At 34.8% G+C, this 27,235-nt stretch overlaps 3 protein-coding genes across 3 annotated transcripts; 2 read left to right on the top strand and 1 right to left on the bottom strand.

Moving 5' to 3' along the window:
- The first annotated feature begins 487 nt into the window (after positions 1–487).
- On the top strand, positions 488–21,554 carry Dad (Daughters against dpp). Its single transcript, NM_001145906.1, is given in 5 exon segments — positions 488–986; positions 7,196–7,234; positions 8,871–8,936; positions 16,862–17,068; positions 20,293–21,554. Coding segments are annotated over 5 exon segments (984 nt in total). The 5' UTR covers positions 488–631; the 3' UTR covers positions 20,610–21,554.
- A 2,444-nt stretch (positions 21,555–23,998) lies between these two features.
- On the top strand, positions 23,999–25,218 carry LOC100141991 (nuclear receptor-binding factor 2). Its single transcript, XM_008202623.3, has 3 exons — positions 23,999–24,176; positions 24,239–24,830; positions 24,877–25,218. The coding sequence occupies exons 1-3, from the start codon at positions 24,153–24,155 to the stop codon at positions 25,086–25,088; spliced, it is 828 nt and encodes a 275-aa protein (XP_008200845.1). The 5' UTR covers positions 23,999–24,152; the 3' UTR covers positions 25,089–25,218.
- LOC103315018 (transmembrane protein 127) lies at positions 25,185–27,054 on the bottom strand. The gene is made up of 4 exons (XM_008202624.3): positions 26,826–27,054; positions 26,556–26,781; positions 26,332–26,499; positions 25,185–26,284 (listed from the first exon to the last, which is right to left on the bottom strand). The coding sequence occupies exons 2-4, from the start codon at positions 26,770–26,772 to the stop codon at positions 25,977–25,979; spliced, it is 693 nt and encodes a 230-aa protein (XP_008200846.1). The 5' UTR covers positions 26,773–26,781; positions 26,826–27,054; the 3' UTR covers positions 25,185–25,976.
- Positions 27,055–27,235: the final 181 nt, after the last annotated feature.

The following is a 27,235-nucleotide window of genomic DNA, read 5'->3' as shown; positions in this document are numbered from 1 at the left end:
CTTAGAAGTGCAAGGAAAGTCAAATAAAAAACTTTCAGAAAACCTAGAAGTTATGTACCGATCCTCAAGCAGGCCTCAACTTTCAGACTACAACCCTGCTTATGATTGAATAAAAACACTACACTTGAGTATGATTTCATTTAATTTTTTTATTGATAAGAACACATAGATAGTTATGGTATGCGCAGTCGTAGACGTTTTCCCTTGTAATTTAAAAGCTTTTCACTTTCGGCTAATTATTACGGTTTCGGGTGCTAAAAATAGCCTTGAGTCCTCTTTCCCCATGCCATGGTAGCTAATCCATGCAATAATGGCCACTAGTCTGTAGGTGCGAAGTCCGGGCCTGGCGCCTCGCCGGCGCCACCTATCCCCTCCCTTCGGTCTAGACCGGTGTCGACGAGAGTCGAAGTTATCCGATCGTCTCTCGCCGCATCTTCAGTGCTGCCAGCCTCGTCAGTTCAGTGACAACCAAGCAAGTGTAACGAGTGATGGGTGTTTATCGCCCGTCCTCCGGTGTCCGGTAGTAGTATTGTTGTAAAATCCAAGTGCGATGATGGAGTGTGGTCTAGTGTGAGTGCAGTGGGCGGCGGCGGCGGCGAGGAGTCACCAGTGGCCCCCAAATGCTGGTTACATGTTCATGTTCCGGAGCAGACGGGCCACTCTGACCAAACGGCTGCTGAAGGCGCGCAGACGACGGGGGGCCCCCGACGACGATGGTGACGGCGTGATGGTGCTCCTCAAACAGCTCCAGGAGAACCAGCTGGGGATGCTGTGGACGGCGGTGGAGAGCAGAGGCCGAGATGGAGGCAGCAATTGCGTGCTGATGCCCAGAGACCGACAGCCGCACGTGCTGTGTTGCCAGACGTGGCGGTGGCCGGATCTGCTCCAGAGCACGGATCTGAAGAGGTTGCCGGCGTGCAGGTTCGCAGGAGACCCCGTCTACGTCTGCTGCAACCCCTACCACTGGAGCCGCGTCTACCAACCCGGTAAGCAAGCACTAAACGCTCCCCTGCTGCACATTTATTTTGTTTACAAACACACCATGCCGCGTCCGTACTGTTTGTTTGATAGATTCGACTTAGCCCAAGTTAATTCTTTTAGGTTGGCTTCCGTCCGGAAGAACTATGAAATGCCGCTGGAATCGGCACCAACTACTAACGCTAGTAATTTGTCAAAAATACTACAAAAATACGTATGGTATTAAAAACAGTATTTTAAAGTATAAGTGAATATTTAATAAAACATGTGCCATTTTTTGAGCACGACGGCGTAGCCGGAGTGCTCAAAATAGAGCAAGTGTTTTAAAGACCAGTTATCCAGTTACTAAGTAAGGAAAATGGATTACCAATAAAAATATATAAAAAGCATCAAAGAGTACACAACAAATAAAAGATGTCTTGAAAGTAAAATTCTGCAGGGTGTTTCATACAATTTTACGAGACCTACGCCTGTCAAAAAAACAAAAAAAAAACAAAAAGCCACAATAAATATTCCAATACGAACAAATTTTGAAAAATTGGATAGTCTTTTGTAGTTTGTTCACCCCTTCAAAAAATTGAAACAGTTTTAGTTAATTAGTGATTAAGATGGAGAGTTAAGAATTATATTCATTCTCTTGCCAGAATACAGGATAATTGTTTCTGAAAAAAAACTATTTATAATTATTAATGAAACACTGATTAGTTTGACAGCTCTTGTCATGGGCTTCCAAAAGTTAAACAATTAAAATAAATGTAGATATATTTCTTGTACCGACTTTTTGTGACGGCGAAGCATGGCGAAGGCGGAGTAAAAAAATTAGACACAGACCTTGTGTAAACACCTTGTATTAAAAAACACAAAACAAGACTATAAAATTGCAGTGTTAAAAAAATAAAAAGCAAAGATGTACATATAATACAACAACAAAAAATAGTTGAACATTATTCTTAATTCTATTTTTGGACACATAGCTTTTAGTTAGCAATTTTCCGGTTATTAGTTATCACCACTGGGTAGGAAATAGCATTTTCCGCACTGCGGTGTTTATTAGTTTGCAACAATCGTTAGGGACATTTATTAGGTTGATATCACTACCGTTGAGATGGAACCGATGATTTTTTTACAATAAGTGTCAGTTTTTTGATTGTTTGATCTGTTACCAACCCATTAGCATTTTTTTGATTTACTTTTTAATTTGTTTTGGTGTTCTGTTACAAAAAATATTGTACCTAACTTGTTTGGAAAGGAATTTCTCATATTGTGACTCTCGCTGCGCTCGTGCCGCAATCAAATTGCTCATGTGGGAAATTGTATTTTCCTAATATGTTAGTTAAATAACTATTTTTTTGCACACATCTTACATTCCTTAATTTTTCTTTTCAAAAAAAATTATCCTTACCGGAACTAAAATGTGGAAAAATAATACCCGCCACTGGCCTATTGTTTTAAACATATACGAATCTTTTTTTCATTGTAAACCCGGTATTTTTCAACAAAAATTAGATTAAAAAAATTAAAGTCTAGGTACTTAAAAAACGATCACATTAAACATCCATCATTCACCAAGTAATTTTCTTGAAGAAGTTAATATTTTAAGCAGAATACTAGTTTACGTACCTTTTATTCATTCACTTGGTATTCAAATTTTAAAAAAGTCTACAAGCATAATGCATGTAGCGTTTACCTACTGTAAGAAGTCGAGATCATTGAAAAAACCTGTGAACAGAATTAGATATTTTTTAATATGTTTTCTGTCAGTTTAAGATTCTAGTCTTTTTAAAAAAAGTAGTATTCTAGGTGTTTTCTACTCAAAAAGTAGCAGAACTCTATATAGGAAACCTAAAGTCGCATTATTCTGGCGTCGAATACGATTTAGGGAACAGTTTGGACTTGGAAACACTTGATTTTGGACGATACTTCCCTTAAAACGGCAAAAATTAGCTGTAGCAAAGGTGAAATCGCTTTATTCTGACCGAAAACGACGATTTAAGTACCATTTTAGTAAAGGTTTGATTTTCGACAATTCCTGTCTTAAAAATGGTAAAACTCGCTATAGATAAGCTGACAGACCCTTTCAAACTGGCCGAAAACCACTAGCTAGACGGAAGTTTAACAAGTAGATTTAAATAGTAAACTCTAGATATAAAAATAAACGCTAGGTAAAAAATAGAAAATGCTTTGTTAAAATTATAAACGTTACCTACGTGAAAACAGTAAGTACTACTAAATGTTGTTTATTTCTCAAAAAATTAAATGCGAATTTATTCGTCATCTAATTTTAGCTTTTAGCTTAATAATTATGAAAACAAAAGCTATATAAATTTGAATACTTTTTGTGAAAAAGGGGTTTTCACGTGAAGATTTTCTGTTAAGACAAGTAAAAACTTTTTTTAATAAGCGAGCGTAGCGAGTGGTTTGACAGAAATTCCGTGGTTTTTATTGTATCCTTGATTCAACGGCCTATATTGCAGTAAGACTTTTGAGATTTCCACTTTTAGCTCCACAGTTTACGAGGTTACTGCATTGATAACATTTTTTAGTGAATGCATCAAAACAAGGTCGCTTAACTAATCAGAAATGCGCTGGTAAATATCGATAATGGATTCTTGTTGGAAGTTGGAATTTATGCGGTCTGCTATGAATATTCTACGGTAATTAAAGTGGTTATTTATAAAATTTTTGTCGTTTTGTTTGTTACAATTAACACGTTTTTTAATTTTAGTACAAGATTTAATTAAAACCGTTGGCTTTTGGCATAATTGAAGACCCGGTGAAATAAGCGTGGGTGTTGACATTAATTCAATTTTTAAGCTTTTGCCAAATTGTACGAAAATAGTTCATTAATCATGTTTTTAAAAAATTGACGCTGTCGCCTCCTTTACACTTACATAATTGGTTCGTGTGTATTAACTCGGAAAGTTTTCAAATTATAGGTTGGCGAACTGCAAAGTTTGTATTGTCATACACATTTTCGTATAATCTTTCTTTATATTTGACATTGACACCGTTACATAAGCCACGTTTATTTATATTTGGTTCCTTATCAAAATGTTTAGCGAAAATATCGTGATATTAATTACCGAAAAACTGTCAAAATCGTACATACGTCATCTTTGCAAATTGAATTAGGCATTTATCAAAACAAAATTCTTGCGAAAATGATAAGCAAATGTCAGCGCTATCGCCAATTTTCTTCTATTTAAAAAACTGATGACATAAATAACAATATTGTCGTTGCGTTCGAGATTCCTCTAGCGGTCGCAGTTGGCTCATCCGGCTGACCAGCCCACTGGATTCCAGAGCAGTTTCTTGGAACGTTGCGTCTTTGTTTCGCCCTTAGATTCGCATGCTGGGCCTCATTATCTAAATTTAGTTTATAAAAATTTGCTTTTACTAGATATCTCTCTGATGAAATTATGGTATACCACTAGTATACTATTTGATTTTTTTAATGAATGAAACTTTATTATAAAATAATTATGTATAAAACAAATTTGTTACCTATCATTAATTATACAGGGTGTCTTGCGAGTTATTAGTGCAACTAGTATTTTAATCATAGTTTTAGTATTAAAAATAAATTGATCTTTTTTTAATTTTTTTTTTCTAAAAACTTTTGTTATTAAATACATACTGCGATGTCTGTGGAGATATTGATTGAGTCTTTTCACATTTTTCTCTAAAACAGTACATTATACAAAAAAAAATACAAGAAACAAACAAATTTCTAAATTCAATGGGCTTTCAAATTCTAGTAATACCGAAGTCAAACAATTTGTGGTACAAAGTTATGGCACTATTTCAAGGGGATCTCGTAGCCCTCTTTAGCAAATGTTCTACAATCTTGCAATTTTCGCTGTTAAGTGATTATATTCAGAAACGAATGCCTACCATATTTTTTATACAGTTGGATAAGTATATTTTTGATGAGTAACTTTTTGAGGCTAATAATTCCACAAGACAGAAAAAAGTGTGATTTTATTCGCAATTATGTTTAATGTGTACATATTACTTACCAAGTTGTGAAACTATAACTTTTTGAGCAAAAATAAACATTTTATGATGTTGAAAAGTGATTTGTCTGTCATGTTTCGGACCGAACGTTCGAAAGTCTCAATTTCGTGGAAAAGTCGGGCCTCGACGAGGTTATTATTAAGCCCACGGAGTCTCCTCGCAGCCCGTAATTATTTTGAAGAACTCGATTCGGTACATGTCTGGGTAGTGAGTCGCCAGGAGATAGCAATGGCGCCACCATCAGACCCGACCAGGTCTAATTCCACCGGGTGGTAGTCAACGGATCGTCTGCCTTTCAAAATACCTACCTGTCTCTCTCACGCTGTTAAGTGCTTCGAAATAATCAGAGTTGGTATCACTGCGCGTCGGCTTTACCCCGAAAATGTGTAAATTGAGAGTGAAACTGCCCACGACCACTCTTCCTACGTTCAATTTTGAGCCATTAGAGAGATAATGAGGAAGAGGTTAGAGATAGCCAATTATCGTCTCGATAATACAATTGATGCGAAACTCGAGGTCGGCGTTTTCAAACGATTTTATTTATATGCAGATGATTGCGGTTCTCGTGCATTTTTACTTGACTCAATAAACAACGGTTAGATTCGTCGGCGATCGGTTTCGAAATAAGCGACGAGGAATTCAGGAAAGTGAACGGAAATTTAACCGTAAATTCAACACGCAGAGGAACATCGACGGACATTTTTAAAATTCCACCACGCCACTGATTTTTAACACACCAAAAAATCCACTGGCGTGCCTTCATACTTTTATCTCCCAAAAAGCAATAAACTCCAATCAAAATTGTCACTTGAACTTGATTTTGCGCATTTAATTACACATAATTTATCGAAGAGTGATAAATTTAATGTGTACGATGTCTCGATTTATGCTTTCTGTGTTTAATGATTTGATAAATCGAGGGAGCGCCATATTTCTAGGACTGGCTTCTATATGGATAACGGAGGTTGTGTGATTTAGTGCAATTATGGTAATGCTGCGGCCTTACGACGTATGCCTGATATATTGCCTCTAAATGAAGCCCCGAAAGGCCATAAATGCAATAGGTGGGGAAAAATCGCAACGTCATCGAGAAATTTCTACTAAAAAAACGTGAATTGGTGATTTTTGAATGGGTGGGTATTAGAGCTCAAGAGACGATTTTTTGCATCGTCTGGCACTCCCTCAACACCTCATTTCTGTGTAGATAATACAGTCCCATTAATATTAATTACACAATAAAGGTAATAAGACGCGACGTAATTACATGAAAATACAATAAATAATATGGCAAGTTTGCATTGGCGCCGGCGTATGTAAACATTTATCGCTTCGGGCGCCGCGGTTCAATATTCATTTATTTTTGTGATACTTTAAAATAGTGTTGTTCGTAATACATGACTAACCCATTCTATAAAACAGGAGATTCGTGGGTGGGTGTTCACATTTTACGTCTAGATTATACCGTTATCGTCCATTGGACATCCTGCGAATTATTACAATAAATCACGATAAGTGTGGCGCCAACTCTCTTATCACCGACGAATCCTCACCTGGATATTTTTTTCATAGTTTCCGCACAATGTTATGTCTATGAATTCACTCCGAAAATATACGCTACAACCTGCGAGCTAATGTACCACACGTGTTGCTCATATGTCGCTAAAAAATTTGGGTAGTAAAGGAGCGTTCAGTAACCAATTTTGAATGATCATTATTTAATTAAATTTTGGGCGTTTTAAAACTACGATCACGGTAAAATGTTCTAAATGATGAGTTTTATTTTATTTTATGTAGTACCTAAGTACTTTTACTTCTAAACATCACATAACCACATAAATAATTTTTGCTCTGACTTAATTAATTAATTTGAATCACTATAAGGAATTGTAGAAACATTCGCATGCATAGATAAAGTACTTAATTGCAAACGCTGGATTCTGTGTGATATTACCTTTTGAGGTATAGTGAAAATAGACTCATCTTGTTAATAAAAAAACAATTATTTCAGTTATTTATTGCTCTTTATTTACGAAAAAAACTGTAATCTGAAAAATTGTATTACTCTGGAGAACCTCTGAAATAATTAGTTCGGGTTGGAGAGGTTTGATGACTGTATTAATTAGTATAATTGTTTTTGCACCTTTGGTTGATTGTTATTTTTACGTTCACTGAGTTAAACAATTTGTGTTTTTTGTTGCAGATACCCCGCCTCCTCCCTATAGCAAATCGGAGAAATTAGGTAGGTTTTTGATAGTCAATTTGAATAAAATAATTGTAGACAAAGTAAATATTTTGTGGTGTTTGTCGGTGGCCGTTTGAGCAGGTGTATGACACACACACACACAGATCTCACGTGGGCGTCATTCTTGCTTCAAGGAAATTTATTTATAATTTGAGAATTTTTCAGAACTGGTAGTCGGTTATGTCCACATTACAAAAACGTCGAACCATTGAAACTTGAGCGGCGACATCTGACCGACCTTGATGGTCAAGTTAACATGTCTACATTGCTGGGCAATTTAATGCGCGTTTTATTTAACCAAACACAACATTCCCAAGCGTTCTCAATCAAGGGACTATTTTTTTTATAGTGCCACTTGTTGCACGCCTTGAGAAAACAAATGATTTGGTCGCGGTGGCTGCAACAAGTTGTCCACTAGACAAAATTCCTAGTTTTGAAACGACCCGCCACTGCTTCCAGTATTTATCTTCATTTAATTGTTTTCGAGCACTGTGGCTGTGTGTACAGCTGGCGTTGCCCGATTTATCGTTTGTTTTACAGTCGGATTAATTCGGTGAAAAACCGAAAAACAGGTCGGACATAAATCACTGGCTTGTCCCATTAGAGATTTTTCGGCGATTCTCGGAATTCTTTTGTAGTTTACAACCTATTGTTTCACTGTCACCAACAGTTCTTAGTATCAACGCAAGAATTAAAAAGCTGATAGTGAGTAATCGGTTTAGCCCCTCTCTTCCTTTCCGAATTCATTGAGGGAGAGTTGGAGCCGGCGACTCAATGTGTGGCGCCTCACGCAGAAGGGGGCTCCCACACTTGATGTCGAGACGAGATGCCGGGAGGGGCCGAATCACCTTCTTAAAAAATTCAAATCATGAGGTTTATTTCACTTAAAAATGATTTTTGGAGCCCTTTAAATTTAATTTTTATTTTGAGTTTTTTTTTTAGTTCTACTATCACCCCTTAAAATATGCACAACTATAAAACTCGGAAATGGTATTTGGACATTTGAACGGGATAAATCTTTTTTTGGTTAACAAACTCCCAAAATTTAACTTACCAATTTTTTTAAATGGACTGTCGAATTTTTTCCTTTCGGTATAAAAGAGAATTTTTCATCAATTCTGTATTAATATTTCCTCATTCCTGTATCTATGGTTTAATGCATACACATTTTTATTTTATTTTTCCTTGTGTCGTGCAAAAAATACTTGAATCTCCAAAGTATTGAGATAACGAATTTCTAATTAGGGTTGTTTTTTGCTATCGATCCTTTGTGGCTGTGAGGTGTAGTCGCCGCTCAATTCGGTCTTGCAGCAACAAAACGCGATAAAAAACCAGACACCGACAAAATACCAGCAGCGGTAGTTTGCTCTCCAAGAATAGCAAGGCGCCGGTTTATTTAACTTTCCACTTTAGAAAGGTCAGACGGCCTGCGAACTGGCGCTAACCAAATTCCCAATAAAATCACGGAACTAAATCGATATTTTCGATTTGTCAAGTTGGTCACAAGCGCTTAGTAACGCATACGCACACACGTGTGAACTAAGCCGCTGCTCGCCAAGGTCAACTTGATAAATAATTTGGCAAAGGATTTGTTTTCACACGAAAAATAACAAATTTTTCTTCTGTTTTCTAGATCGAGCACCAAGCGAAAACCCTCTTCGCCAGCAGTTCCATGGGTCTTTGACGACGAACGGAGAAGGTATGTAAAGTGATTGCATATGACATCATAATACCTCTCTCTGGCGGGCCCCATTCAAGGTGACCAAGTGGGTCCCCCGGTGCCCTCAGGGCGTCCGTCTTAGGGCGTGGAGCCGGCCTGTATCAGTGCCGTACTAGCCACAATGACATGAACAATCGAAAAATAAATATTACATAATTCTTGTAGGCAAGTTATACAATTGTAAAAAAGTGAGTCCGCCCCTGCCATGTACAGAGTGTCGCGACGAAATCGTCATTTGTTGCATCCGGAAGTGTATTGTGTCCTCGGCATCTGGCCTTAGTCGGTCTCTCTTTGCCAGCGAGGCCATCCTTGTCGCACCTGGCGCCTCTCGAACGGTTCAACCGTGACAGTTGGCGGCGCTCTATCGATTGTTATTGCTATAAAATTCGGTCATTTTTCCGTCATTTGTTTCCGTACGCCGCCTTGGATTAGCCGGCGTAATCTCGGTTGAATTAGATAAGCGATTAAAAATAATCTAATGGAGAAAGGCGGGCGGGCGCCGGGCGCCTTATCGCGGAAGGCCGTGGGAAGGACATGTGACAACATCGCAGTCGGCGGCGCACCTTGACAGTTGGTGAGCCAAATATCCAAGCGACTGGATTTTCTTTCAGACAGGTGTTGTGCTCGGCGCCTGCTTGATAATACCGGCGACAAACACCATTAAGGCGCCCCCTCCTCTCCATTATTTCCATACAAAAGGTTTGAGAGTCGTTGGGACGTGACGATTTTCGGCACATCGTGTGTACGAAATTAAGCAAACATCGAGGATGGCGACGGAGCGCCGGCGCCACACAATTTTTTCACAAGACAATAACGTTGGATATGTTTATTTTTGAAGCGCATACATGCCAACGGAGGACATCAGCTTTTACATATCTATTTCGGCGCCTTTGTGCTGCTTTATCGGAGCTGGACGGACGCGACCATTTCGGAAAAAAACTCCATTGATAAAAAATCAACACGAAAATTCGTCCACAAATCGTTGAGTTTGTTATTTGACTTCTGTCGTGTCCAGGAAAATTTTGGCCTAAAATCCCAACTTTGTGCGCATGATGTGCAAAATTATCACGAACATAATAAATTGTTCTATTTTATTATCAGTGCATCAGAATGATAAAATTCGGATAGGTTTGCAAAATAATCTCCTTACTCAACTAATGATTTGGCTAATTTTCTTTAGAAAATAATTCTGATTTTGTTCTAAAACGAGCTTTGCTAATACTATATGAAAAGCGTTAAAAGACCCGTCAAAATAAAAAATGTGAACTTTTATAGATCAATATGCCTTATCGGTATAGCGTGAAAACTACTAGAAATCCTAGTCAAGAAATCAATTGGCGTCGAAAAAAGTACTAAATTATCAATGGTTTTTAAGTTATGAATTTTATTACAGTTTTTGCTTTAGTTTCAATTTTCTCGAAATCTTTTAATCGGAATTTTTTTTTTTAAATTCGACTATTAAAATAGCTTTTCAACAATAATAGGGTTACGTTTAATAGTTTCATACTTATTGCCCGATGAATACCTAAAACATGTTGAAGTATTCATACAACTCACTTTTCAAACGTCGATTACGCAAAAAATATTTTAAAAACTGGTGTAAGCCTTTGTAAAATGACCCGGAGAATCGATTGACGTCGAAAAAATTATGCGTAAAATGGAACTTTTTTGACGTGAACGTAAAATTTTTAAGTTATATATATTTCTTTAACTTTTGCGTTTGTTTGCAATTTTCTTGAAAACTATTAATCTAAAAACAATGATCTCTTTGAAAGAAATAATCAAAATAATTTCCTAACGATAATAAACTTAATGGTGTTACCTCAAACATTTCCCGAGTTAGTGCCTGATGTATGTCAAAAATATGTTGAAATATTCACACAATCACATTCAAACGTCGATTACGGCAAAACTATTAAAAAAAGTGGACCTATCTTCATGTAAATCAATGTAGAATGATTTGGGAAATCGATTGGAAAAAATCTTCAAATTCGTAATGGTTTTTAAGTTAGACATTGTTTTTTAATTTTTGTGTTTGCAATTTTCTTGAAAACTATTAATCGGAGAACAATAATCTTTTTTAACAAAAATAGATTATTTAGAGGGCTTTATTGTCCGATAATATTAAAAACATGTTGAAATATTCACGCACTCACTTTTCAAACGTCTTGATTACGGCCCAACTATTCGAAAAAGTGGAACTATTTTAATGTGAACCTATGACGTGGTGACCAATTTTTGAGTACATTTTTAGAATTTGCATAAAACAATACATAAGAGGCACGTACTACACATTAGAAAAGAGAAATCTTGTTGACCTGTGTAATTACATAGGTAGGCATAGTAGTTGATGGTGTACCTATTTTTTTAGGTTATTTGTAGTTTTGCAAGATCCAAAAGCCGCTGTCAGTGGCAGTAACATAGTGGTCAGTACTTTATCCATCCAGTAAGTAAGTAATACTTTGCTTGGAAATATTAGGATGGGAAAATACAATGTCGAATGAATTTTTATTTGAACTTGTTTCTCGAGTTTTTATTTGATTATTTTTCTGTAGGTTTTTTTGAAATTTTTTGAGTTTTTACATTTTTTACATACCTCACAGCTTTGTTAAAATTCTCGGGCTTTCACAGAAATAAAGTCGAAATCATTTCAATTGACATAAGGGGGTAAAATCCCTAAATTTATGGATTTTCTATTTAAAATTTAAATAAATAAACGTTAGCCATATAAAAGAAAAATACCAACATAGATATTATTACATTGAATTTGTAGTTTTTTAATTTTGTTTTACAAATATGTTGTACTAGCCTAAACCTTGCGTTGAGACATTTTCCGCCCAGTTTTCATAGTGCTTTTTTTGAAAATAACGAAAAAAGAACTGAAATGTTAAAAATTCAAAATCTTTTTTTGGAAAAGATAATGTACGCTACTATTAAAAAATTGTAGGAAAGTTAATTAAATTTTTTGTCAGGACCAGTGGAGTAGAGCCCCTAAAATACAAAACTTCTTTGGAATTTCAGAAGTTTGAGCGTGATTCCTCTCGTGGCATCTTTCGCCACCTGTTGCTCGCTGCATCTAAAACCTGATAACCATCGATCTTCTCTCGGAACTCGCGTAATAAAACAAACTTTGTCCGGACGTACTTTATCACCACTTAACTCATTTAAATCCTTTTCTTTTTATTGCCGGTTACCGAAAAAAAGGTGCGTGCAAGTTTCGCACTGACAAAAACGTCCTTTGATGTATTTCCCTGTCGCTTTATCATAATGTGATTTATGTTTTATGCATACTTAACAATTTTCTTCGCGTGAAATGTACATACCGTACTGAAAAAAAAACCCTTAACATCGGTTCAATAAACTGTGCTAATTTGGCAACGTTGCATCGATTCGTGGAAGAACAATTTAAGCTGCTTCGAGGAAACATTTGACATTTCCAAGGTCGTGTGTGAAGTTTGCCACTGAATTATGATTGGTCGAGGGTTGTGTCAAACCTAACCTCGGTGCAACATTTCGAGTGTGTGACGTAACCGCCACGATTGGCCGTAATCTTGGCGCCAGCATCGAACTCGTAACGTCTATTTTTATCCATCCGTGCGACCACACATCTATCGCAATGCATAACACAACAAACGGACGTTCGAAACACGACTTTCTAGCTTTGCGAACCCAGAGCCGGACTTATTGACTTCTGCTGTAAAGAAATACGAAGGGAAACTCTCTTGCAAACCAGCTGAAGACGAGTGTTGCCCATTCGACCCCAGTTACATTGAAAAAATCAAAACAAGTGGGGCCTCGCAAAAATTAAACACTATTTTCAGTTTTGTAAATATGTGAATTTGCGCGTTTATTATTAGCCGTTAGGTCATTGCGATATGGCCAGTCACAACACTGGCGCCGGTGCCCGTCACTAAAGATCGCCACTGCTACCAATTCCACTCATTAAACACCTTTGCCAACACGTGGAACTGAAGGAAAATCATCGACAAGGACGTCTCTCTATAATAAGGAAAAACTCGAACAATCGATGATAATGCAATTATCTTGTTGTTTGTTCCGTCAAGTGGGAAGATCGCGAAACAATAACACCACTCTTTAATATTTATTTTTGTTAATTAAAGTTAGAAAGTGTTTCATCCGATGTGAAAACTGATCATGCCAAGTTACAGTTATTTGAAACTGTCACAATAAAGTTACATGTTTATTCCCTCTAATACCCAGCAACTGGACTTTGACAGTTACCATCAATAACAATTAGGTTTCCTACTAAAGTAGGCTGATTTGGAAATTAGGTTGGCACGACCGAAAGAAAAATCCACTTCTAATTTTTTATTTTTTCAACAGAATGTTTATTTTTATTTCTTTCGAGTTTACCTAACTGAATCGTTTAATGAAAAGGGTCATAAAAGGTGCAACGACCACAGATTCTCGTTTATACTCCCTCCACTAGTTTCTCTCTCCACGGGGTAAAGAAACATTTTTTACCAATTTGAGAACAGTGTTTTCAATTCTGTTTGCTACATTTATTCTGGACACAAAATATTTTGTTTGCTGTAAAAAGTAGCAAGTAACGTCCAAGTAGTCTTTTATATAAAAAATTGTTGAGGAAATGCTCTTTCTTACCTATTATCTTGAAAAATCATACTTGAATTTTTATCATTAAATATTAAAATAGCCAATGTAAGAACAAGAAATGAGAATTGAGAAGAAATTTCTTTTTCCAACTTCCGAGTATTTTATGAAAGTATGTTACGTATATTTCCTTCCCAGAGAAGATTATTAAAAATTAAATTCTACACGGAATTTTGGGCGATAGCAACAATTTTTATAAAATTAAAAATATTATTTAAACGTTGTTGTTTGTTCTTTTTATTTTAGCTATAATCGGTTAAGTTCGGACCTTTCCAATAAAAAACAGTTATATAAGGTGACCTTAAGTAACGCATAAAATTCATATTTTTGTTGTGGGCCATTTACTGGTTTCTGAATAATGACGCCATATTTAAAATTTTTAAATGGCAACCAATAACTGTTTTTGATAGTAGGTATATAGACTTTTTTTTTTCTGGTAAGTATAAATAAAAAAATTGAAAAAATAAATGAAGAAAATTATAAAAAAGAAAATATCGTAAAGAAAAATCTTCATAAATAAATAATAATAATAAAAATTACAATATATACAATATGAATTTTATGCGTTAGTTTAAACTCACTCTGTATAAGTAGAAAGCTGTTTTTACGCCCTTTTTCGAGGTTTTTGTAAATATACAGGGTGTTAGTGAATGGCTTAGCAATGTTTTGTACGTGAATTTGTCATGATTAGACGAGTTAAAAAACCTTACATCATTTTTCCAAAAAGTGCTCACTTTCTTCTGAAATTGTTATTAACGCACCTGTTGAGAGCCACTGTGTGGTTTATAGTAGTTCATTTTTTCATTGAACAAAATGGAGGTGGTGGGGCATGGACGTCTTGACAATTTTTCAAAATTGTGACTAATTTTTGACTCTTGGTCCTGGCAAAAAAATTTTGTTCTTTTTTTTGTAAAATTTAATAACAAAACTCAAATTGAATTGTAGTGGACCAAAAAGTTAATTTCCCTCTGCTGTTTTATCAATAATATTAAAATTTACGCTAATTTTTATAATTCTAGTTCAGCAGTTCTCAAAATTTGGGACTTTAATTTCAGAACGAGTTTTGGGAAAACTAAACATTGTTTATCTACATAAATTTTGCTTAATCAATTGGTCTTGCCATTCTCTATTTACGCTTAAATTTTTGTTAAACCATTCCCTAATCCTCTGTATACATTATTTAAAATTGATAATAAGTTTTTTTTTATTATGTTCAAATTGTAATTAGACTTTACTTGACAATTTTAATTCGCGATTAACTTGACATTTGTCAATGCAGAATAAATGGCAGACCCTTAGTCTTTTCTTTGGTGTTCATAATTGATTGCAGTTTCTTAGTGTCCATTGTGGTACACATAGCGTGCTCTTGGCATTAACTTTTATATGAGTTGTCATGGTAACAGGTTAGTCATTTGCACCACAATCGTTTTTTAACTAAAAAAACAAGTGTAATTAACAAATCCCCAAACTTAGGATTTCGTTTGGGGAATTTCAATTGCCCAAAAATACAGATTTATTACGTTTTTGGGAATTAATAATAATAATATTGCTGGCTGAAACCTAAGTATAAGCGTAATAAGTATTTTATTAGTTTTGCATTGGGGGAAATTATGGTTTTGAACGCATTAATTACTTTTCTTAATTTTATCTTCAGATAAATATTAGTTTTCTGTAGCAAGTTCTGATTTGAACCCGAAATAACTAAAAATAACTCTAGTCGGAAAAATGCGTTTGGTAGATTTCCCGTTTGGTGTGTTGGTAGAGGCCGATTTCCCGTTGTCCGCTTGCATACATCATTGTCCATAAAAGACAAAGCGATGAATGACCCACATTTGAAGCGCCTTCAATTTTCATAGTTTGATACCACCGTCTGGTTGGCGCCATCGCGGTTTACGCGTCTGTAATAATCTAAGCGTTACGTTGTCGATTGATTGGCATTTGAGCGCAATTTTTTCATGGTGCGACAAGTCTTGTGAAGATAAAAGTTGATGCGTTGGTAGCTCCACTCATATTGTTTCAGTTGTAAAACACCAACTCTGAGATGTTGGAATAATCTAAAAAGGCATCGACCTCTGGATATATGCGGCTGTTTTCGTAATTCTTTCGAGCTTCAAGCAAATGCACTTAACTGTTTACTTTACCTATCCAGCATTAAATTGTTAATAATTAACCGTATATTCCAGTTTATCATTTATTTATGCCATAAATGGCCAAACGCTAATTATAATTGAAAAATATTCCACATTCCTGTGTGCCGACATTTTTAAACCTAGCGCCTCTAATGAGGCTTATGGGAAGCGAGCAGGTGTAATGAGACGTTGCAGAATTACCAACTTGGGGCATTTCATTTGGAAATTTCAAAAATTCCCGTGGGAAGATATCGAATGGTACGCCACTGGTGTGACATCCTAACGGCATTTTCCAGTCGTGTCGTAGCTTGGTCCATCCAAATTAAAAAAAAAAAAGAAATGCCAAAACGCACCGCCAACTATTCGTTATAAAGTGGGAGGCCAGGTGTCTTTGATCGATCAACATGCACCTAGCGGCGCCGGCAGATGGACGCTTGGCGCCACGTCAATGACGTCACTGTCGTTGTTGATGTTACACTCGGCGCACCTGTCAATGCCACGCATTGGATAAAAAACACACGATTTCGAAATTATTGTCCAGGCTTTGGGACTTTGAAATTAAGCTGGCAACTCTGAACCAAAAATCTATTTTCAATTTTTATAGGTATAGTCGATTTCAAAATTTGCCTATAGGTTTTTTAATCAAATAGTAAATGTACAATGTGTTTAAAAATGTATGTTCATCAAGTCGACTATGGAATTCAAATTCAACTACGTGCCGCTTCGTCCAAATACAAATAATACGAATTGTACATTCTGAGTACTCTCATCTCTGTCAAATCTTTTGAATGATCTTTTTACCATTTTTTTGCATTTTTCGGCAAAGATGTTTCTATTGTAGGGCTTGTTTTGATTTGTGTTTTATATTTTCGTGACTTTTCTTCTTGTTTGTACTCTGTCGTTTTTAGATTCGAATTAGATTTGAATTTAGCGGCACACTACGTTTAAATTTCATAGGTGACTTGATGAACAGCTATTTTGGACACATTGTAGTATTTGATTAGTTTTTCTGATTTTTTTATTTTAAATTTCATGTCCCAAAACGGATAAAGGCACTGTTAGGAATGTTTCTCTAAATATAGCCTATTTCAAAAATGTTTGTCCACCGCAGATGCAGGTTACTTGACCGATATATTTTTTCAGATTCGTTGCGAAATCCTTCGGAATGGTGCAGATTGGCTTATTGGGAGTTGGCCCAACGGGTGGGTCCGCTCTTTCCTGTGGAAGCCCCGGCTGTGAATGTCTTCGGTGACGTACCCTATTGCGATGGTCTGTCGTTAGAAACGTTAGCTCAACAAAATTGCAACGCCCCAGAGTCTGTCAGACATGGAAGGTGTAAAATTGGCTTAGGTAGGTTGAACAAAAAACAATAACAAAAAGTTGTCTATTTCTTTTGTTAAGATGGCGTAAATAAGATCCAGCCAATGTTAGGGAATTTAAATCCAAAAAACTTATTTTTTAATCGCTTTTTTATCGTATGTCTATTTAAAGACAATATTTAAGTTAACAAATTTGTACGGTGTGATTATCTCGATTTTCTGTATATGTGTTTTGTAGTATACTTGTTTTTTTATTTATTTAAAAGTTGACACTTTAGCACATACGTCTATCCGACGACTAATTAAAATTAAAAGGAAGTGTGGACAAAATTTTATGAAACTTGGTTTAGTGATCTACTAATTTCTTTATAATCATGAATGACCAAAGTAAACTTAAAAAATAAAGATTTTTGTATTATTAAACACAATAAAACTTGTAATTATAAGTGTTGTAAAACCATTTGTAAAACTTACAAACTCAAAATTAAGGGGGAGAATGCTCACGCTAAAAAGCCTCGAATTTTGTTTTTTTTTTCTGAATATCTTAGCCATATTTTTGAAACTTACTTACAGTAGACATTCTCTTCTACTCGGGCTATAGAGGAGAAAGTCTTTTAAAATGCAACCAGTGACTGTTTTATTTAATTCAAAAAAAAAAAACAGAAAACTCAAAAAAATGGTACTCCTGGAAAAAATTATTGTTTATCAAAATAGAATACTTTTGGCCCTGTAGTGTACTCTTGGAAATAAAGCTGATTTTGTTTTAACTTGAAATTATCAATTGTTAATTCATAAAACTTTAAAAACAAATTTGCGAAAATCAAGCCTCTGATAGCGGCGGCTGGGATTTCATTATCATTATTCATAATCATATAATAGTATTATGTACATTGAGTATAACATAACATGTGACGGTGAATGGCTTGTGGCTGGTTTTAATGGAAATTAAAAAATCGACACAGCGTGGAGAATTCTTCTCTTTTAAAAGAAATAAATCTCGAAGTTGTCCGTTGTCCCCTAAATACATTTATTAATCTTGGATATTAGGATAATTGTTTCGGATAATCCATCAAAAAAATAGAACTACATTGTTTGTTGGTGGACGAATTTTTTTTTTAAATTAATTAAAAGAATGAGCTACCTAGCTCATCGTTTGTGCGAAATTGGCTGAGTAGTATATGTCTACATAAGTATTTACACTGGAAATTTCTAATATAGACCCGAAAAGAATCACTCTGTAGATTATTTATATATTTTATATGGTGTTTAGGAATCCTCATTAATTTCATTTTAGCCCATTATTAGTATTGTTATTACTATTATTAGTATTACATATAGATGGGTTTAAAGTAAAGCATAAAATTCATAATTCGTTCAGTTTTCAAGAATAAAAAAAATGCAAAAACAGGTGACTTCTCATTTTAATTGGGCTCAAATTTGACCTAACTGGATCAGTCATGGCGGTCAATATGGTGGCACGTCATCATAAAATTTTTTAAATGGAACGATACTATTTTGCTATTGTATAATTAGCTCTACTGATGGGATTTAGTTTAATCCAGAATTCTTTTTTTATACAGAAATTCTCAATTTGTGCTTTATTTTTCGCTCCAAAAAATTCAAATGCGCTGTTGCAATTCTACTATGAACTGAAATGGAATATACAACTGTGGGTCGAGGAAAAAAATTGAAATTTTTGTAATAAAATTCATATTTTTGTTATTTTTCTACAATAAAATAAAAATGAACAAACAGGTATCTTAGTATTCTAAGGGAGTCCAATTCTGACCTAACTGAAACAGTCGTAACGGCTATTCATGTGAATTTTATACCAATTGTCTTTAAACAAATATAGGATCGTAGTAGGTATTAAAAGTTTGTCGCTTTTTTCCAAAAAAAAACGAATAATGTTAGTATATGAAAAATTTGGTTTTACTGGTTGCCTGAGTAGATAAAAATTGGTACTTTTCGGAAATTTCATAGAAATAAAATAATAAATGCGCTAAGTTCAAATTCCAGAACCACCTGAGATTCTACACTCTTATAAACAGACCGTACCTTACTTTAGACTAATGAAAAAAAATTTTTTTTTGTTTACTTCATCCACATTCTAAATAATTAGTACAGTTGTAAAGGCTTGTTAGTAGGGATTCTAATTATACAAGAAAAATGATATCGTTCTGTTTGAAAAATTCTGTAATGCAATCATAGCGCCGCCATATTGGCCGCCAATTAAGTTCCCTGCATTTTTTATTTTTGAAAAATAGAAGAATTTTATGCGTTACTTTAAACTCACTTTGTATATTTTTTTAATATCTTAACTTGATATAAAATTATGACTTACAAATATGTCGTTAATTACAAGACAGTTCAGTGTTTTTGTTGTATTTATGTTATTGTGGAATTTAAATTCATTTGCCCTTTTTATCTCGCGACATTCTGAAAAAAAACCTGGTTTAGAATTTTTTTAAAGAAATTAAATTTTATTTTTATTATTTGTGATATTGTACAATATGTCTATAAATGAATGTAGGATCGTAGTAGATATTAAAAGTTTGTCGCTTCTTTCAACAATCAACGAAGAATGTTAATTTATGAAAAAAAAAATGGTTTTACTAGTTGCCTGAATTGCTAAAAATTGGTACTTTTAAGAAATTTCATAGAAATAAAATAATTAAATAGGGCAAATTCCAGTTCCAGAACCACCTGAGATCTTACACACTTTTATAAACAATCTTTATTACATTGAGTGCGGTTACTTCCGGCTATAACGTACTATTTTTCAAACACCTATTTTATATTGACCGAACTTTGAAGAATATGTTGGGGTTTGATAATAATATTACAGCAAGAGCAGTGTTAAGTGATGAATGGATTATATTAAATCACTGACTGCAAACATTTTAACCAATGAAAACGTGTGTTTTTGAACATAGTGTGCACATATTTTAAGGGGTGATAATAGAGCTCAAAAGAATCAATCAACTTTTCTTTTCCTAATGTTTTAACTTATTTTTTGAGATATAGAAGGTGCAACCTCCACTTTAATCTGAAAATATTTTTGCCTTTTAAGTGCTCTATTCCATAGCTTATATGGATAATATGTATAGTAGAAATATTTGAAGGATTGAAATTTACATCTTATTGGGAGTTCGTTATAACCCGATACCACTATAATTAATATTTGTATATTTCGTTAAAAATTTAAAGTAATATTATTTGATGTAATCTGGTTTATAAAAAATATTTTTTCAGGCGTGACACTGTCGCATGAAGGCGGCTCCGTGTGGGTGTACAACCGCTCGGAGAACCCGATCTTCGTGAATTCTGTGACTCTGGACAGCGCCGATTCCCCTTTACCTACTCGAGTACCTGCCGAGCAATGCCTCTGCGTCTACGACCCCCAGAAGGCAGCAGCTCACCGAACGTGTTGGGACTTCAGCACGCACGGCCCCATCGACCCCAACTCGATACGAATCAGCTTCGCCAAGGGCTGGGGCCCGCTGTACAAGCGGCAAGAGATAACGTCGTGTCCGTGCTGGTTAGAAATACTTTTAGCGCCGTGCAGGTGATCAAAAGACACTCCTCCAAAGTGCTGTTGTACTCAAGTGGAACTCAGTGATGACGACGATCACAAGGCTGAATTTTTCAACTTGTTGAAGGAGCGGTGCTGTGCTGTTTCCGTCCTACTATTCCCGAGTTTGAGGCTGATGCGGTGCCTGGCCACAGGGTAAATGGAAGCCAAGGAAATAAGGACTTTAACAAATTTTTCGGCCCACCAATATTTTTTATACGATTCTCTGGTTTATTTTATTTATTGTGCAAAAACCGGGTGCTTAAAGCAGGTTTCGAATTTACTGGGATACGAACCACAAATCTGCTGTGAGCATCCACGAAATTACCGACCTGCAAATTATGTGAGAGTAGAAGTACTGATGTGTGTCGTAAAGGCCTTATAAACATCGTTCAAACGATGCGCGTTATTAAGGAATTTATTGAAGCGAAAGAGGAGCTTCAAGTCGTGGGGGACCATACGTTAATCAATTTCAGGTTAATTTTATTAATAATTTTTAAAAAAGCATTTTTATTTTTGTATAATTATGGTCAATTGTTGTTTTCCTTCTCTGTACTTATTTTATTAATTGTGAATGCAATTGGTAATAATAGTATTGCATTTTGTCCCACTTTTTTGTATATTTTGTATTAACCAGCAAGGGTCTTCATTTTATTGTCTTTATGGAAAACTTACTAGTCATTAAAAAGAAATTTCGCGCTAGAATGTAGGTCCATGCCTGTTCATAATATGTAAAAATATGTTCCAAGTTATGAAAATGTATATGTTACAGAATTTATATAAAGTGTTTAAAATTGTAAAAATAGCAGTGCCTTGATAGCAATCATATTATGAAAAATACATAAGTACTGTACTTTCTGCATTATGTAGGAAATATTAATTGGTTTTATTTATTTATTAAATTTTTAAATTATACATTTTTGTATATCAAATAAATTTATGTATAAAATGAACCGTCTTTCATTGCACTTGTTTTAGTTTTTACCAACTGTCTTCCAATTTATTTGGCCATAGTAAGTTCTTACAGCATGTCTCACATTAATTTGAGAGATTTAACTGCACCTAACGGGCACACTCATACTGGGTGTTTTGGTTTGGTACCATTAAGACAGGGTGTATTAATTTTAACACGTAATAAAACACATCAAATACAATAATATTTTGCAAAATTCTTCTTTACAATTTTCACTGTTTTCCTCCTTTCTTTTGTGCAAATGGGCCGGTCAGTGTTTAATAATTAGTTTGTAACCATAGCAACAATTTTCATTTTTTTAAATTGTTTCTATCACAACGAAAATAGTTCGGCTCTCTTATTTTTGTATTCATAGGAGGGTACACGTTTCAGTATGTTATCTTTTTCCAAATTTTAAGCTAATTTCCGAATTTTTTATTGAAAAATTACAAATAGAAAAGATGTTTTATTTGTTGACTTCTGTGATCAGTTAAAATTAAGACACGTATTTATGTTACACCCTGTATAATTATATGTTGTAATAGTTTTTTATTTAAACTGATTAATTAAAAATTCTTTGAAGTTTGTGCTTTCATTTTTTTTACAAAATCTGAAATTGAAGGAATAATACTGCTAGGTACTCAAAGATACTGGCATTTCGTCAGAAGCGTCCAACCGATTACTCTGTTTGTTCTTGAGGAGAAGTAGACTCGAAAATCTAACATTTACGTACGCTCGTTTTTTAGTTAAGCACTTATGATGATGAAATTGAGGACTACATTCTGATGTCTTACGGACCACCTGTAGTCCACGGACCACCAGTTGGGAACCACTGATCTAAAAAAGTTTAAAACAAAAATGAAAATTGTTTGCTATGAATATAAAAATAATACAAACTAATTATTAAACCGACTCGGTTGCACAAAAGAACGAAGGAAAACAGTTAAAATAATAAATAAGAATTTTGCAAAATGTTATACAGGATGTACGTTTTTCGTGTTCCACCATGGAGATCTCATTTAAATTAGGGCAAAGTTGCGCATTTTTACGCTGAACAATTATTTGAAAGAAAATTTGGTGGGTCATTTTTAGTTTTTGAATTATTGAGACAAATCAAATTTTTTTAATTTTTGGTTATATTTTTTTAAGCAAAAACTATAAGAACTAGACGTTTTTAAGTAGGACACTCTTCAGGCACTTTTTTTAGAAGAAATACAAATCTATCATTATATTTTCCAAGACGTTCTTAATGTCAGAGTTACACCACTTAACTTTGGTTTTTCTTATGGACGCCATATTTGATACTTGTATTTTTGGAAAGTATTTTTGTTCCTGATTACAACAATGTATCATATGATATGATTGAGTCTTACATGGTGATAAAATAAAGAAAAAAGCATTTTTGCAAAGCATGCTCTAGAAAAAATATCAAAAATGTTGTTTAACAAACGAAATTTTGACATTTATATTAAATATGTGAGCAGCATTTTTATAACTTTGTCGATATAGTTTTGTTTTGCGAAGAATAAAATTCTAGCTTATCACGTCGTTTGGCTTTTCGGTTCATAGTAGAATTGCAACAGCGCATTTGAATTTTTCGGAGTAAAAAATAAAGCACAAATTGAGAGTTTCTGTAAAAGAAACTGTGTTTAACTAAATCCCAGCGACACGTTTTGAGCTAAAAAAAACACCTCATTTCCGTTACAAATTTCTATTTTTTTCCAATAATTCAAAAACTAAAAATGACATCAAATTTTTTTGCAGATAATTAGTCAGCTTAAAAATGCCCAATTTACCCAACCTCGTATCTCTTATAATATTATAACTGAGACCCCATGGTAGAGCTCGAAAACCGGACACCCTGTGTAGAAAAGCTGTTGCATTCGTGAATTTCATTACGTGATAGAATTAACACGTATTTCTGATACACCCGGTATATATTGTGCAATACATAGACGGTGACTAGTCGACTGTTTTTTTTGTACCCTATTTTATAGCTAATTAATTTATAATTATGTCAAATCTGTATCAAAAAAACTACGTATGTGAAAACAGTTTATTTCAGTTTATTTGGTCAATCGAAAGTTGATAAAAAGATTACTTATTTATTCAAATCAAGATGATTTTTAATTAGGTACGGAGACTGCAATATGTTTTTTTCTGTATGCATGTAAGTTTTTTCAGATTTATTTTAGATTTTTTTTTAATAGTAAATTTAATAAAAGATATTAGAAATTACAAAAAAAACACCCGGTATATCATAATTTCCTTAATTATTTATTTTAAACAATCCCGCCATTCACTGAGAGAAAAATGGTGGACTTTCTGTCAAGGCCACCTTATAATAAATTTAAGTCGAATAAAAATTATGCAAAATTACCAAACGATAATTGTGTGAAGTGTAAATTTTGCGAAATAATTTATTAAAATGAGATTAGACACAAGATGACATGTTCCGTCACATGACTGTCCATTGTCGATTAACCTTGACAATTGCCAGCCGATTGACAGTTATTTTTAACTGGAACATTTACCTTTTATTTACATTTTTGTGATACGTTTAGTTGTTAGTGACTTGAATTGAGCCCAATGGAAAATTCTCCGTTAAATAAGGTAGCTTCAACCCCCGCCTCAGAAGTGGGTCACCACCCTTTGTTTATGTTTACGTCCTGCAGGCTCACCAGCTGGATCGGCGCGCTGAAGCCTTATTGAAACAGAAAAAATTCGACGAAAGCATTGAATGCCACCAAAACGCTATGAAATATCTCCACGATGCGTTAAATTTGACTCAAAACCCGCGCTCGTTAGAATCAATCCAATTGCAAATTGACCACCACCAAAAACAAGTCGACTCGTTAAAAATAAAAAAATTGCAGTACGAAGATTTGAGACGCTACCAAGAGTCGGTGAAAAACCGTGTTGTTAACTTCGATTCGATTTGTGAGAACGGGGAAACGCTCCAACACGAAATATTCCGCACCATAGAAACGCACGATTCTTTAATCGAGGTTATGATGAAGCGGAATTGTGGGGAAGAGTGTCTTAGGGACTTTTCAAGTGACGACGAAAAAGTCTCCAGCGACACGATGAAAGTCTCGGGCAAGAAGCGAGAGGTGGACGATTCAACACTCCTTGAAGAGTTCAAGGGGCTAAGCGAGAAATTACGGGAGTTTGTACAAATTTTGGTTCTCCAACTGGAGGAGAAAGACAATGAAATTGCACGACTCAAAGCCGAGATTTACAAATTAGAGTGTGAAAAAAATAAAGGTTTGCACACAACTTCACTCAAACCCTTCGCTAATCTTTGTTTCAGATGGTACTAAAAATAGCAACACTCTCAGAGTCATTACCGACTCTTCGGGAGGGACTTCCCCTTATGTGTTCTCACCCTGTAGTGAACTAAGTCCCGAAGTACATGACATCAGAGGGCTTCCACCTTTGGCACCCTTAGAAATGCCAAATTTTGATTTCTCAAGTTTGGTCAAAAACGCTAACAACTTGAACCTCAACGGTACAAACAACTAGGAATTCAAGTATTACGCAAGATTTGTGTTCAATTCACGACCAGTTATTTATGTTTTTTATTGTTCATCAGACGTACTAAGATTAAAAATACTAACAAAGTTTCTGAAAAATATATTGATCGTTACATCAATCAAGCATTAAATCATATCAACACTAACTAAGATAATACAGTAGAACCTCTGTCGCCTCAAAGCATATTCAGCGATACAGATTTCAGAAGTAATTAACTAATGTTTAGTTTTTATTTTAATTAAAAAATGATTCAGGAGACATGTTTTATAGAAATTTGTTGGTTATGTTCGATCGAAAATGGTGATTTTTGTGTGCTTATACGTATAACCTTACGGAATGATAGCTTTTGACAAATTAATAATAACGAATAATAGTGAAAAAAGTTATGAATAAAGAAAAACTGTTTCAAAACTATGAAAATGACAACGTCGCTTATTTTTTTAATTAGGTTGATAAAAATGTAAAATTCTTATTAATCATTAGATCTCATTGAAACTATAAATTACATTAGCTGTGAAGTTTTTGAAGTGCATGAATAATTTATAACAACTAACTATCCGAGAAAATGCGACGTTGGCATACCTATAGTTTTGAAACAGCTAATAAGCTTCAACAATTCGGTAACTAAAAAACTTTTGCTAATTTTTTCACTATTCGTTAGTACTTGGCAAATTAATGCGTATAAGCAAACCCAGTATATATTTATACCAGTTTTGAATCCGAGAAATGGTCGAATATCAAGGTCCTACTGTACATTTGAACAAGTAGGTCCAGTTTTTACAATAAAGCTTCATCTTTGGTGATTATTACCGTCCAAGCAGACTAGAATTCCGGGCTATCACAAAATAAATTCTAATAAATTACTACAATTAAATATCAAGGGGTGTAGGGAGGGGGTGGGACGTTGTAAGGCGGGGGTGGTGTGGGGCTATTAAACGTGTCTAAACCGTCATCATAGCCAATCAAACATCGATCATCTTCCCTGTAATAACCTACAGGATGATGAGCTATTATTAAATTATAAAAGATTCCAATTAATGAGACGCCGCCAGCTGAGGCAAGGACATAAAATCCATTACCGTAAGACACCGTTGTGTCGGCTTTAAGTGATGTTTTTTCCACCGAATCTTCGAGTAGTAATACTATGTAGTACGATATACTCACAATGGCCATAATCCACAATACTGTAAATCATATGTTAAAATTTTACTGTTATTATGTTGGGCAAAACCTGTGCATGTTCCAGGTACAGCGTATCGCCTTATCATCCTATACAAAATACTTTTAGGGCCAATTATATCGAGGAAAAACCCAGCTAGGCTAAATATGATTGCCATAAAGCACAGCAAAATTGTAGTCCTCATCAAATTTACAATAGTTGAGTTGATGAAATCATAATCTGAAAGCAACTTGGCGTTGCCAACTGAATTTCAAAATCATGGGTCATTCTGTTACCTTTATAATTGACTGAGTCTGTGTATCCAAACCAAAAGAACTGGCCGAGAGATAGATTAGGTACTGCAACGTCCCCCGATATCGTAAACCATGTTAAATCCACGAGACTCATGCTAATTAATGTTATTGTTATCATGTGGAATGTGGCCGAGATCAAGTTACGGTCATCGTCTTTCGACTGGAGTCTTTGCAACGCTAGCGAAAACCACCTTGGCATTGTGAATGTCTAAAAAATTGGGTCAAGTCGGGTGAGGTACTAATTGTGATTACCTTTTTGTGTCGTTTGTTAATCCATGCCGATTGTAAATTTGCAAAAATCGCTAATTGTTTATTTTGGTCGCGAAATGTCAATGTGACAGACAAGGGAGCAAACCTTACGATAATCCCCGCATGTAATAATTACGCTTTTACGTTCTATGTACTAAAACTGTTATTTAATTAGTGAAAGTCCATTCTAGTTGATAAATTAAAAAGGGAAGAAGCCGCTAAATAGTTCGTTTGAATCATTAAAGCCACTAAAACAACAGTTTATTTCGTACCGCTGCGTTGGTAGTGGTCGCATGCGCGTAATGTACCGTGATCAGTTTCAAAATGCCTGGAAGATACCAGTCTATTTTTTTTTTGTTTAATTTGTCTTTTTATGATTATTTGTCGATAATGTGTACTCTAGGGCATTTGTA

The sequence above is a fragment of the Tribolium castaneum genome, chromosome 4 (genome assembly GCF_031307605.1).
Source record: "Tribolium castaneum strain GA2 chromosome 4, icTriCast1.1, whole genome shotgun sequence".
NCBI lineage: Eukaryota > Metazoa > Arthropoda > Insecta > Coleoptera > Tenebrionidae > Tribolium > Tribolium castaneum.
This window is presented reverse-complemented; position numbering and strand designations above follow the sequence as displayed.